Consider the following 15,079-nt stretch of genomic DNA (forward strand, 5'->3'; position numbering starts at 1 on the left):
CCATATTAGTGATTGTATGAAAATAAATGAATCTCTTCCATTTAAAAGGAAGAAAGTAGACTGGATGGTCCACTGGTTTAGAGTGCTTATGGTTTTTGCAGAGGACCCCATTTGGTTCCCAGAATCGCAATGGCCTCCCCCTCTAGGGGATCCAACACTCTCTTCTGGCCTCTCAGGTAACCTCTCTCACACGTACATTTCCTCTACACAACACACAAGTATGCCTACAATTAAAAATACACTTTTTTAAATAAAGCAGAAACTAAAAGACCAAATTAAAGGCAAAAGCCTGTCACATATCACCTGAAAAGAGACACAGTATCAACACAGCATAGACTCCAGTTGCAAGCAAGGCTGTGGGAAGGGGCTGTACCATCACAGTGAATGGTTTAATTAGTCAGGAAGTTCTAACACTAATATATTTTACAAAGTTAGCAGCAGAAGTTCAGAGTGCATGAGAAAAGCTTGAGGAGCTTAGAAATACATCCACGTGCAAACAAGAGCTGCAGATTTTACCCTTCTTTGTAATAACTGATGGGACTGTATAATCAATAAACACATAAGTTGTAATTAATGGGAATCACTTGTCCTAAACTAATAATCAATAAGGATATGACAGTTTTGACGCTAATATCAATGTAACTGTTATTTACAGACTAATAACTGTGGACAGCTGGACAAGCAGGCGCTAGACATAAGGACAGCCTCAGAAGACAGGACCAAACTCTTGAAGTGTTTTCCTGTTTAAACCAGTATTCATACCATAAAACGCCTAAAAGGTTAAAGTTAATGCCCATCTGTGTGGTTCAGACCCACACAGCAAGCAGAGTGAAACCCTGAAGCTGAGGAATCACGAATAGAGAAGATTCTGTGGTCCGAGGAAGACGGGTTGCTTTCTGGTTTGTATTAGACAAGAAAATATAAAACTTGACTGAAGGGCTGGAGAGATGGCTCAGCAGTTAAGAGCACTGACTGTTCTTCCAGAGGACCCGAGTTCAACTCCCAGCACCCACAAGGCAGCTCACAACTGTCTGTAACTCCAATATCAGACAAACATGTAGGCAAAACAACAACGCACTGAAAATAAATTACTTAAAAAATCTTGACTGAAGTCCTCACATTAAGAAAACAGAAAAAGAACAAATTAAATTTAAATTAATTAAGAAAGCAAGAAGTCATCAAGAACAGAAATTAATGCACAGAAAACAACAGAGGAACAGAGCACATTTCCAGGATGATACATTGAGAAAATTAGCAAGATTGACAGACACCTAATAAAACTGACTAAGAACAAAAATTACCATTTTGGAGAGTAAAAGAAGTTAATAACTTCAGATACCAAAGGGATGAAAAAATACTACAAATACTTTCATGAAGATAAATTTGACAACTTACATACAACTGACAAATTCCTTAAGAAATACGATACAATCAGGCAGATATGAGAGTAATTTTAGCATTTAAGCTAATTCATTTTTCAGTCAAAATATTTCCATAAAGAAAACCTCAGTTCTACATGGCTTCAATGTGGCATCTTAGAGATGTTTAAGAAAGACATTACAGGGCTGGAGAGATGGTTCAGAGGTTATGAGCACTGGCTGCTCTTCCAGAGGACCCAGGTTCGATTCCCAGCACCCACATGGCAGCTCCTGCCTGTTTGTAACTCCAGTCCCAGTGGATCTGACACCTTCACACCAATGCACATAAAATAATTTTTTTTAAAAGAAAGACACTAGTTTTAACCTCATGCAGTGAGAGTTTGTTTCATCCTGAGGCTGTCACAGCTTGGATATCAACCCAGCAAACACACTAACAGAAGACTGAAGACCACTGTCTATCATGGATTCAGATGCAAGAGTCCCTAACAATGCACAACCAAACGGAATCCAGCCTTAGAGAGAGATGATGACTCAAGTCACTTCCAAATATTTAAATAGTTAAACACTGGAAAATCAATCAGTACCATTTCCTATATAACAGAGCATTATGGGAAATCTGAGCACTTCAATAGAAGTAGAGAAAGTATTTGGCAGAATCTAACACTTATTTGTGACTTTCCAAGAATCTCTTGACAACTATAGGATTAAAGTGATCTTTGAGATGACAAAGAACATCTATAAAAATCCTGCAGTTATCATTAAATGTAATGGTAAATATTGAGCCATTAATAATCCTCATTTATGTTAATAACTATTATAATATACTACAAATAATTGAATAGTTAATACTCAAGAAGACTTGAGCAGGACAATCAGAAAAGCTCCAAAAGCAACTGTCTGGTGATTGGTATTCTGCTATTTCCTCTTCCTTTTTCCCTTTCCTAAGAGGCAAATATTCTGGCAGAATCTACAGTTACTGTCTTTACTCAAAATAGCCATGAAGAAGAAATCCATTTAATAGTAATCCGTTTTTCTAGGGTTTTTAGTACCTATGGCTTCATACAAATCATTCCTGATCCATATAAGACAAGGTCCATACATACAAAAATCTGTATACTAAGATGTGGTTTTTGTCCTTGAAATTCCAAAGCCGGCTGCAGAGGGAATTATAGGCATTCCTACTAGTATCAGACAAGTAAACCCAACCAGATAGACACAAACAGGAAACAGAAAAGCTCACCTCCTTTTTGTTACCTTCCTAAAGAAAACTAGCCTGTTTGTCCACGTACTGTCTACTGGGAAGCTTACAGACAGGTCACTGTCTTTCTGGTACAGAAGCATGGAGTGAAGTCTTCTTCATAGAGGCACTCTTCAGTCTAGATGGCTGTCTTTTTCATCATTACATTGTTCTATTGATTACCCAGAATAGCTGGAGGCAGGAACTGCCACCATCTCATGTCATTAAAGCTTCTTCCAATGACAACTTCTCATCACTATCCTGTACATTCCCTGGGTCCTGGAGTCTCATCCTGTATTTTATGTGCTCAGGTCTTTATAGGCCTAAGCAGTGGGCTCATCACAATCCAGCTGATGAGGCACCCAGCCCAACAGATAAGAACCACACACCTGGCTGAGCACCCTGTTGATACTTTCATGTTTCTTGAATACAAGTAGAGAAAGGAAAGCGTTCACAGAGAGGATTTTGTTAGTTGTTGCAGCCATTGCAAGTATTCCCTGCTATTGCTTGACTGGGTTCCAACGGGAAAACTTTCTCTGCAGAGACTGTGGCCCTGCTTCCTCTTGTGACAGGTCATCCCTGCCCTGGCTGACTCTGCCCTGGGCTTACAGCATCTGCTCCCCTGTAAGCTAGGACACTTCATTCAAGACTCACACAGCTTTTCAGGAAGACATGGAAACTGAAAAGAAGCCTCCAAGTGTTTGTTTCTGTTTTTATTTTCTTTCTGGTTCTTCCAACCACACAGAGGCTTATTAATTAGTAATGCTCGGTCAATAGCTTAGGCTTGTTCTAACTAGCTCTTACATCTTATTAATCCATATTTCTTCTCTACGGTCTACCACATAGTGGTACTTTTTTTTTTTTCAGCACAGCAAGTTCATCTTGTTTCTCTCTGTATCCTGGTAACTCTGTGCCTCTTCATCTCTGCCCTTTCTTTTTCCCCCGTTCGCAAGTACCACCTAACCTCTTCCTGCCAAGAGCTATTGGTCATTAGCTCCTTATTAAACCAATGAGAGTGAACAGAGAGACCGTTCTGTAACATTGCCTCTGAGACAAACGGGGACCAAATTCTACATAGAAACCAGGTCAAATTCTAGCTAAGGAGCTGGCTGAGATATTTTCTCTCCTGGTTCACTCTTTTGTGACTCTTTCCCTCTTTCTTTCTCCTCCTCATTGGTACCCTGGACACAGAAGGATAAGGGATGAGATTAAGGATTAAGGGATGTAATGTCCTAACCTGAACCCCCCCAAATGAAGTAAAGCAGGAAAGATGTGGCTGTTTGTGGGTTCCCCAAGGTGGCTGATGAAGTCCCTAAGGAGTGAGATAATTCCTGGTTTGCTGGGCTTGTCTTTCACATGGTTGTGTGACTCTGTTCTTTGTGTTCTGTCCCTTTTCTTGAGAAAACTGTGAGGAAACTGTAGTGAGAGATCTACCCAGCCTCACCTGTGGAGCGGACCATGCCCGTTTGGGTGTGGTCACAGGTGCATACAGGAGCCTGTGTTATTTGGTCTGGGTTCCGGGACAGGCTCGCTCTCTCTTGGTTCTGGCCGTGTCACAGAGAGCAGCCTGGGTGTGGATCCTTGGAGCTGGAACTTGGGGGTCATTGGTTTCTTATGTAAGTGACTTCTCTCTGAATAAAATTAATCTATCTTTAACTAAGTCCCGTGTATCTTAATCTGTACTGCTATAGAAGACAACTTGGATTTTTGGCTTGACATATTTGGGATTGTTTTCCTAACAGTCTTAGGTGGCGAGTTTGTACCTTAAGTTTGTCAGAGTCATCAACATTCTAAACTCTCAGCACTTACCAAACTTAGGACATTCAGGATGAGTCAATGCCTTGTCTCTTCCATCAGCCATCCAAGAGGTGATTTTTCAGAACAGTGTCACAAGCAATACCCACCTGCATGTCTGCATGCCAAGCCAGCCTGCCAAGTTGTATAACAAACCAAGAACAAGCAAGGCCACACATCCTTTTGCCCCCAGTGTCTCCTGCTATCTAATCAAAGCTCAAGGCTCCCGAGAAAGCTCCTCTGGTCTCTAGTGTGGTCCCTGCTGTCCTGCTGCTCTTCACTACCCAGCAAGGCTCTGAAGGTTAGATACCTAGCAGATAAGAGTATGTTCAAGCTCAGACAACTATTTTAATCCTGGGCTGACATGCTATTATGCTTTCTAAGAGTTAGGGGAAATAAAACAGCTAAAGCAGCAAAGCATTTGGAGGTCTAGCTTGTGGCAGAGGGTCAGCCCTTTCCTGTGTGTTTCTAGATGATAGCAATACATTAGAGGGATAAAATACTTGAAGGGACATTGAGGCTCAGTTTTAGGGTGGGGATTCTACAAAGAGTCTTTTTCTGTCCTGCCAGCTAGTTCCCAAATAATGTCGCAGAGACTTCTTATTATGAAAGCTCAGCCTTAGCTCAGGCTTGTTTCCAACTAGTTCTTGTAACTGAGATTAACCTATTTCTGTTAATCTATGTGCTGCCATGTGGCTCTCAGCTTTAACCTCTCCTCCTGTATGCCCTGCTTCCTCTTCAACTGGCTGGCCACTCCCCCTTTCTTCTTCTTTCTGGAAGTCCTGCCCATACCTCCTGCCTAGTTGTTGGCCGTTTAGCTTTTTATTAAACCAGTCACAGTGACATATCTTTACACAGGGTAATCAAATATCTCACAACAGGAATCTAAGACTGTGGGGTGGGATGTCTTCCATGGAAACAAACTACTTGCCAACAGGCTGGCCAGCACTTAGCATCCCCTCAGTGCTACGAGGCTGCCCCGGAGAACCTCAGTGACTCCTAGAGAGTCTACAATTTCATTAGATTCATCCTGGACAAGTGTATTAATATGGACACATGACCTCAAGCAGAAGGAACTCTTTTGACAGAGCAAGACTTCAGCTGTCAGTTCTCAGTCCCTGTGGAGCTAAGAACGAGAAGGCTGGAGGTCTTCCTGTTCCTTTGGCTTTGCTGACTCCATCTTCTCTTGTGGAAAGCCAGCTTTGATGAGCTAGATATCAGACAGCAGAGTCACCAGAACTCTTGAGTTTCTCTTTTGCATCTAATAGAGGAGATGGGCAGCCTCTTTGCTATCAAGGCAAAAAACAAAAACAAAAACAAAAAAAACAAAACAAACAAAAACAAACAAACAAAAAACCCACAACACCAACAAAAAAAAATCTTCACAGGTTACTCAGAGGGGTTGATCCAGTTGAAGTCTGATGGGAGCCAAATCTCAGGGCATGGCGTGAGATCCTAGGCTGTTCTTGGCAGGCCACATAGTTAACCTTTACACAGCAGCTCCTTAGAACCTCAGCTCAAGAAAAGAAACAACTTGACCCAGTCCTCCACCCACAGGCTCAGTCACCTAGGCAACCCCTTCCTGGACCTCTTACTCATGAACTCTTTACCCTGCCAAACATCCTCTTTGTGGCTTCCTAATACCCTGCCTACACTAACACCTGGTGCACAGACAACCCATTCAGCCCCTCTCCATATCCTGCTCTGCCGACTATATAAGCTAGCCTGAGAAAAGTAAAGTTTGCCAGTTGATCAGAGTCCTGTCTTGTGGTCATTCTTTCTGTGTCTCTTGTCCCCATTCCCTATCCCTCTGACTCTCTTGCCCCAGGTTGATGTCCTGCAGGTCGGGACAGAAGTCTGTACCCCTAGGCTGCCACCAGTTGGGGACATGGCAGTGGGGCAACTGACAATTAGAAAATGGTGGGTCTTTGTTGAAAGACCAAACAAACAAACAAAACAAAAACCATGAAGCTAGTTCCCTAAGGCCTTTAGGATGTTACAGACTTGTAGTCTCTTGACTCAACCTTTTGCGAATTCTGAACATGAATTTCAGGTTCATGAATTTGGTCTTCCAAGTTGCTGTCGGTCATCTTTCTGGAAAGAACCTTTTGTGGACAGGCTGCTCAGCCAGGACCTGTGATGAGCTGCTCAGTGGAGACTGTCTCAGGGTCAAAGATGTAACAAGGGAACCGTGTAAGGAAGTAAGGGACAGCCAAGGAGCCATTTTAGATGGAGCAGTGTGGAGGGATCCACACGTGAGTTAGCTCATTAATAAGTAGGGCTCCCTCGATACATTCGAACAAGCTTCTTGGGGCTGGAGCAATGGCTCTGCAGTCAACATAAAATTGTTCTTGTTGAGGACCCTAAGGTTCCAAGAACCTGCTTGGCAGCTCACTGCTGACTGCATTCCCACTGCAAGAATCTGGTACCATAGCTCCCAGAGGCATCTGCACTTACGTGGATACACCCCACCCACTACACAATTACAAATAAAATAAATATTAAAAAAAATACTGAGCTTCTCAACCCAACACCAATTCTTTATTGATTCAGGAATAATCCAGAACCTAGAACATTTGTTCTTTTTGTTGGATCATTATTTCATTAATTAACTCTCACTCACAAGTGCTTTTTAATGTCACTGTTTCAGACACTGTAGAGACAGAGATGGTAAATCCAACTCCTCCAGATTTCTTACCCAGTCTTCTCTTTACTTAGGATATTTTCATCCCAGTCTAGCTTGTCACTGCCTTCATCTTGATTCTATTTAACCCGTTTGCAGATACCAGCTAACCCTACTGCCTGACCTGGTTAAACACATCACTCTATGTTCTCATGGGATTCTAGAGATTTCACACTACGAATGCTATAATCACATTTGTGATTCACCCTGGGTTGCCTTTTGCAGAAAGAAACCTTCCCTGGGGGCAGCCATGTTTGTTTTGTTCACTGTTCTGCCTAGAACAATGCTTCTAAATGAGGCAAGGACTAAATTTAAATTCATTTGGTAGATACTTATTAAACACATAGATGGCAAACATTTTTCTTAACATTGGGGAAACAGCAAACAAAACCAAAACCAAAAATGTGTGTCTCTGGGATGTGAAATCTTGACTGCTGGTCAAACTTTTGATTTATTGACAGAAAGTACCTGCCTCATCTTCCTACTTCCAAGTAGTAGAAATGAATGCCAGTGGTCACAAATGATCTGGTTTGAACCACATGGAGAATCTGAATGGGACAGAGTTTTTTGTGTTCCGTGATTTTCAGACTAACAGCTTGCTTGCTGTCCTTAAGAGGGCAACTGTTCAGCCATTTTTCAAACCTTCATCCCCCATACTATTGCTTAACAAATGTCTCACAAGCTAGAAGTGAGTGTATGATCGTTAGCTCATGCTGTTCGTAAACACTAGTGGACCTAGAGGGGTCCCCCAAGACCATGTAATGGGGACAAAGGTGAAGAGCTTTTTAAGTGTACTGAGTGATAAGGGCCACTTGACTCATTTCTTACCTGCTCCTGTCATAGCCCAAGCGAGCACGAGCATCTTCAGTGTCAGGGTCCTAGCTGTGGGAAGTGAAGGCTTCACCGCGAATGGCAGCCATGCTGCAAGAATATAGTCAGGAACTACATGGGACTTGCAGAAGGAGCCAAGATGGATCAGCTTTAAGAACAGTGAAGGGCTTTCCGGAAAACGACGTAGAAGAAACGCTGGGGACATTATGAAAGCTCTCAGGCAGCAAGAGAAATACCTCACAAGTAAGGGTGTACTTTGAATAATGAAAACTAGTGTTGGGTATGGGGGGGGGAGGGAGCTGGAATAAAAGAGAATGTTGGAAATAGAGGAAATGGTCATGCCCAAGAATGGAGACAGTTAGTACCACTGAAGTGAATTCCAACTATTACCTGATTTCAGAGCCTGTGGACAGCCCCATGGCAACTCTTCTGGGGTTCTCTTGCTTTGGGTTTGAGGAACTGCCATGGAAGGATGCGGTGACGGTCTCACCCACTCACACTAACACAGTACGTGCCAGTCTTTGGACAGATAATTAGATAATTAGATCAAGCTCCTATGTGTCTTCACAAGTGGAAATAAGCCCCATCCCAAAGCTGGACAGACTCTGCAATGGAATTGAATCAGTAGGATGATAACTCGGTTCGACATCTTCTGCCAGGGACCAATATATTCAGTGTGGTGGTTTGAATGAGAGCGGCGCTCATAGGCTCATGTATTTGAATGCTTGGTCCTTGGTTAGTGGAACTGTTTAGGAGGCGTGGCCTTGTTGGAGGAGGTGTGTCACTGGGGGTGGGCTTTGGGGGTTCAAAAGCCCACACGGGTCAAGCATGTCTTGCTCTCCCCCTTTCTGTCTACAGCTCAGAATGTGGGTCTCAGCTACTGCTCCAGTGCCTGTCTGCATGCTGCCATGATCCACACCATGGTGATGATGGACTAAACCCCGGAAACCGTAAGCCAGCTCCCCACTAAATGCTTCCTTTTATAAGTTGCCTTGGTCATGGTGTCTCTTCACAACAACAGAACAAGACACAGTAAGCCTGCTGTCAGCAACCCTCAGGACCAACTCTGAAATCGCATCCATTCTGCTCATAAAATCTACAAGCTGCTGAGTCATTTAACTGCAAAGCATCCCAGCAAATTTTAATGATAAGAGCAGAAACCTTCCTAGATTTATAGATACAGCAATGTGGTCAAACCTGAAACCATTCACGTCACCAGGAAGGAGGAGAAGCGGTGCCGTTGCCTGGAGATGATAACGGGTTCACAGGATAACAGAGCTAGGCTTGGGGATGCAAGTGGAGACGTCCCAGAAAGTACCATGAACAGCGTATGTAAAGAAAATGTTTTATTTAAAGTGTTAAATACCATCACCAGAATGAATTTGATTTACATCAGTCGGTGTTTGTTACAGGCCTAATCTGCCCTCCCCTCCCGTTTTTCCCTAACTGGAATTCCCTTTACTTGAAAACATTCTATGTACAGGGCAGCAACGGTCACTGGCATAGTGCTATTTACATGATGTAACCACAAGTTGAGGTGCAGACGTGTGAGAATTAAAAAAAAAAAAAAAGTACACAACTTTTAAAATAAATACTGCGTAATGACAAGTATGTACAAATATTCCACAGTCATGTCCTTCTTATTAAAATTAGAAATAATTTGTATAGGAGTGTGCAGAAAAGGTTATGCCACTGCATGTTAGTGTCAGAAACATGGTAAATGTCTGTTCTAAGGGAGAACAAAGACGCTGCGGGTCTATTAAACCAAATCGCTGCTGGTACACAGGTGTCTAAAGTATCTCGTTAACATTGTATCCTTCTTTTCTTACTTTCTCCTGGGTCTGTCCTAGGTCGTCTCAGAAAATCAAGACACGGCCTTGGTGTAGGTCATGTTGCACCACAGAAAGAGAAGGCATTTTGAGTGATAGCTCATTTGTAACTTTTGCACCATATCAAGCAAGACAGTTTCCAATGGTCAGCATTGGATTCCAAAGGAGAAACAAAGAAAGTATTGTGTGTGTGTGTGTGTGTGTGTGTGTGTGTGTGTGTGCATGGCCTCCATTTAAACCAATGGGATGTAGACGAATTTCAAAAATTATTGCAAGGAGTTAAAACTGATCTCTGTGTAATGTGTAATTAAAGCATAGTAAGAAACAGAAAGGATGGGTGGTTTATTACATTGACCAGTGACATTTCCTCTCAATAGGGGCCTGGAGAGAAACTGGACCTTTTTTTCAATGGTAAAAAACTGCCTGTAAACCAAAGGTGTGGTTTTGACTTGAGGGATCTGTGTGTCGACTTTTGGTGATGGCCTCAGATAACTAGTAAGAGGCAGATTGACTTTCTTCACGTCACCTAAAAATTGGAGCTTTAAAATTGTTGCAAATTTATGTCTGCTATATTTCTTTAGAAATATAATTTGTGAAAAATTGAATTTTACTACAGAAAAATGAATTAATAAACAGCCCTGTGTTTCAGGGCCCCACGTATTTAGCAGTGGTTTCTATTCACATAGTAAATGGAAATCAGCTAAAGAAATTGCTTTAACAAATTAAAAAAAAAAAAACCAAAAAACAAAACCTAAGACCTACAAATGATACGTAACCCCCTGTATGAATAATGCTGGTGCTAAAAACAAATATTAGAAATTACAATGCCGCATGATTTTAGGATTTTTTTTCCTGTAAACTCAATCTTTAAGGTGAAAAAAAAATTACCATGCACTGTACAATGAACTTTGAATGTTCAAGCATCTTCTTGGTCAAATATGTGCTGAGTTGCTTTGTGTCCCAAGTCATGGTGCCAAATCCTTTCAACATGCTTGAAATAAAGAAAGCTCTGGAACAGAACTGAGAAATCTATAAATCCAGACGCATCTGGGCTCTGAATCAAATATGGGGGGGGGGTAGGAGGGTCAGGTCAAAGAGTTGTAATGTTTCAGTAGAAGTTTCACTTGGGGAAAAAAAGGAAAGAAAAGTTCCCAAGTGGGAAGACGGAGAAGGGGAGGGAAGAGGTGAAAAACTTGCACATATTGAATGAACTTTGTAATATCTGTATATTTAACATGGAAATAAATTGAATACATTATGCTTATTGTCACATAAAGAGGATTTGAAGTCCCTGCTAGAAAGTGTTTTCATTTGTAATGTCTGCCAAAACACAGACTGTGTTAAAGAATAGACATGGTGTGTCTTGGTATCACCCTGTTGCATTCTCTCCCATTTTAAAACCATGCACTAGTGAAATTTAGTTTTTAAAAATAATAAAAATTGTTGAAAATGGCTGATTTTTATTTTATTTTATTATTATCTTTTTTTGCAAGTTGCAGCCCCGAGAAAATAATTTAAATATTCAGCTAATCTGTGTCCATGCAAAAAAAAGTTTCTTTAATTTCATTCAGTACAGTGCAGTCACAGAATTTTGATTTCCAGAGTCCGACACATCTTGGCATTAGTGAATGGCATGCCTCCTGGAGCTCCCCAGAGTCTACCACGCTCCCTGCTGAGCCCCCTCCGGGAGGGAGGGAGGCAGCCATGGCCCAACTGGGCTCCCGTCACTTCTTTGGTCTTTTGCTTTTCACCTGATGCTTCCTAGGACTTCGCTCCTTGGCCTGTGGTGTGACTTCACGGCTGTAGAGCTCCATTTCTGTGGCATAACAGGCTTTGGGGTCGGATAAATGAAGAGGAAAAAATAAACAATAAAAATATAAAGGTGCTATTGAAAAGGGCTGACTGATTCTTTGAGATTAATCCATGGCTTCAGATTGGACCAGAACTCGAGTGTCACTGAACAGTTCTGCACGGCCCTGCTCTTTCACCTGAAGGCCTGCGCTAGGGCACAGTGTGTGCGACTTCCTCTGAGAACAGGATCGCTTTGTAACCCTAGACGTGGGCTCCGAAGACAAACATCAAGCATGCAGTGTTACCAGGGGACCTGTGCGTTGTCTTCTGTTTTTGTATCGCTGGTTGTTGTGACAACAGTTTTACAGTTGCTATGAACGAGAGTAAGAAGGTCCCGTAGAACTTTCCAGAGATGACTGGGAAGCTCTTCTTGTCAGAGGTGCCAAGGTTGGGTCCACTAGGGAGGAGGGAGGGAAGAGTTTGAACCACCCAATCACCATATTGGATAGTTCCAGTTCGTCTAAGAGTATCTGGGCCACTCCCATAAAGGATTTGTGATCCATGCGGCCATAATCTCCCCAGACAATGATCTGTCGGCAAAATAAAAAGCAGCGTTAGAGTGAACACGCACATCACAACAGACAAGCAAAGCCATAAGCACACTAGTAAAATGTGTTCGGGGAATGTACTGTGTTAAGGGTCAAGTTAAGTAGCAGAGTCTGATGGATGACAATGCTGCCTTTAACCCCCAGAAGTCAGGGTTCCATCAGGAAAACTGCACCACACACAGTGTCAAGGTCTGAAGCCACACCGGGAAACAAGCTGGTGTGTGACCCAGGCTTGCATGGCTGTGGGGAAGTCAGTCCCCTGTCAGGGGGAACAACAAAAAACAGCTTTACAGCCCTGGCCAGCCCAGTCGACAGAGGTTCTCAATCGTGAGGCACAGAAAAGAGTTGGGCAGGAGAGATGCTAGATCCCGGGTCAGGCTCTGTGGCAGGGGCAGCAGTGGGCACACACCTGTAACACCTTTCCCTGGGGGCTCTCCTCGAAGGATAAGAGCTGCTGATACAGGGGTTCCAGTGTCTTCCTTGCCACCTTGGTTTTCTTTTTGGCTATGCAGACTCCGTTGTCTAATAGATACACCTTGACATAGGGTGCTGGGGACAGAAAACAGAGTGAGTGACAGCCATTGCTACGAAAGGCCCAGCTCACGGGCTCCATCTTCAACAAAGAGTTGGCAGCACTCTAGCCACGGGTCTGCCTTCGAGTCAAAACCCACATTTGTCCAGCCATTCAGTTTCAAGTGTGTGGATATGGCCTTTGAGGGTCTTCCTCTCCGCCCCCATCTCTTTGTTGTATAGATTTAAATGTTGGATTAAATAAGGCAAAACTCTTTCCAACCCCAAACAAGATTCAAGAGCAATGCCTTAGTCTTCAAAGTACCAACATTCTGATCTCATCAAATGTGTTTGGCATGGGGCTGTTTCACTCACCCCACAGCTCACTTGACCACCCAGAGGCATTTATTAGCTGGGAATGGTGTGAGGCGGGTGGTAACTCCCAGAGGCAGCTGAGTAGCAACTGTGTGACTAAATCCTGACCTGATAGACACGTTTGTAAAGGGCGTGCCCCTGCAGCTCAGGCCATTCAGTTAACTGCAAAGCTACTCGATTGGTGGGGCAAGCTTTAAGAACTCCTTCGAGGAGGAGGAGCCGAGAGAGAAATGCAGATTTCTAAGTCAATGCCGGTGCCGGTCCGGTGCCAGGGAGGGTATGGGGGGGGTGTCCTTTCAGGGTTCAGTTTTATACCCTGCATCGCTGCTCTCTGCCCACAGCACACGCAGACTGTGACATCTCCATGCCTCCGAGTACCCTGACTTACAATGATGCTCGAGAGCACACCACACGGTGTACAGCAAAGCCCCCCTGAAGAGTTTTATTAGTGAAGAGTAGCGAGAGGGGGTGTGCACAGGCCTGTCCAGAAGAAACGTGGCGAGAGAGCGGAAGTCTGCTTTTAGAGGTCACTTAGCGCACGTGCCTATGGGGGCTTAAGTAGCCACACCACACATACTTAGGGATTACATGGCCACGCTGGGTGCTCACATAAGGCCCTGGGAGGACCAGGCATTGCGCCTGCATGTTGATGGCACGTGTGCAGCCAACCCGGGGGAGATGCTAACACCTGGGACGACTGAGTGGGCATTTTGCCTGAATGCAGAAGGCCACGCGGGTGGCCGTGAGGCCCCGGAAATGCCAACCATGGGGCCTCTCACATACTGCAGGACTAAACGTTTGTCTTAGAGTAGCCAGCCTTCATAGGCTTAGGGGACTGCCTGGATCTAATTCCAGAGCTTGAAGGATGCCTAGGGACAAATTTGGAGTTCCTGGTAAACTGCGGGGAAGTGGCATTCTAGTGCGCACACTGTGACAATGTGACTAACCGTGTGTGTACGTGTGCAAAGACTTGTGTGATCCCTACCAGATCCCTCAGAACACGCACGTGCAGACTGCTTCAGTCCCCAGGCAGTGCAATAATGGAGCCACTCACTCCTCCATTAAGAAGGTTTCAGGGGAAAAAGGTAACTTTGACATGGAAACAAAACGGACTATGAGAAGTGACGGTGAAATCTCTTCTGTCTTACCTGGCAGTGTCTTGGAACCTGGTTTTACAACAAGGCCGCGAGCCCGAATGATTTCCACCTCCAGCTGTCCCTTTTTGTCCATCATTCCCACCTGAATATCACCTGGTGGGGCACAGGGAAGGAAAACAGAAGTAGGAGGAAGGCCAGCGCCAAAGACCTTGGCTTCAGGCATTCCCAGAGGTTTTCTTAAGTCCCCGGATGTATTCATTCTTTAAGATTTACGTGTTCTCAGAAGTGTGTTGCTTTAAAGATGAACAGAAATTACAAAAGAAAACAAACAAACAAACAAACAAAAACTAAGAACATTACTGTTAAAGTCTGGGACTCTATTTTTGCGGGTGATCTTGTTCAAAACTTCATGACACGGAGGGATTGTGATGCTTCAGCAATCTAAAGGACAACAACAAAACCACGTGACAGAAATGCTTACCCATTGCAGGAGTAGCCAGGGTCTGGCGTCCCACTAGCTGAGCAGGGCCCAGGCCATCAAGGAAATCGCTGAACTGGCTGTCAGAGGCCAGGCGGACACCGGGGAAAATCAGACTGAAGACAAAATGACATGCAGGGTTAAATCCTCCACGTCCCTCCTACCAGGCAAGCCTGAGTTCTCTGCTGGCCTCATCAGTGTGCTGAGACTAAGGGGCCACTAATATTCACTGCGCTTCAGCACCCCACGCCACTTCCCACCACTCCTGGTCCATCTTGCTTCTCTAGACTCCCGTGCCTGTCCCCAGGAGCACCTGCCACACCATGTGGGCTTCTGTCTATGTCTTCTCTTGCTTGCTCTGGGCGGCGGGGAGGTGATTTCTGTCTTGCATGCTCAGAATACACTGAGATGGCACAAAGTGTGCCATGTTTGATCCTCTTAGCTATACCAAGAGCGAGTCTGTCAGT

General features: G+C 43.9%; 1 protein-coding gene across 25 annotated transcripts in view; it reads right to left on the minus strand.

The window, feature by feature from the left end:
* Positions 1-11,285: 11,285 nt before the first annotated feature.
* Positions 11,286-15,079, minus strand: part of LOC100752044 (regulating synaptic membrane exocytosis protein 2) — a 390,889-nt gene continuing 387,095 nt past the window's right edge. For 17 of the 25 annotated variants that reach the window (XM_035449580.1, XM_035449584.1, XM_035449588.1 and 14 more), the window contains 4 exons: positions 14,616-14,728; positions 14,186-14,287; positions 12,562-12,701; positions 11,916-12,134 (listed from right to left, as the gene is read on the minus strand). In XM_035449580.1, the coding sequence (XP_035305471.1) occupies positions 11,916-12,134; positions 12,562-12,701; positions 14,186-14,287; positions 14,616-14,728 (574 nt within the window). Of the gene's footprint in view, positions 12,135-12,561; positions 12,702-14,185; positions 14,288-14,615; positions 14,729-15,079 lie in introns of all 25 variants that reach the window. The other 8 variants (XM_035449594.1, XM_027431481.2, XM_027431480.2 and 5 more) reach the window with 1 other exon arrangement.

Source organism: Cricetulus griseus, chromosome 10 (assembly GCF_003668045.3).
Source record: "Cricetulus griseus strain 17A/GY chromosome 10, alternate assembly CriGri-PICRH-1.0, whole genome shotgun sequence".
Classification (NCBI taxonomy): domain Eukaryota; kingdom Metazoa; phylum Chordata; class Mammalia; order Rodentia; family Cricetidae; genus Cricetulus; species Cricetulus griseus.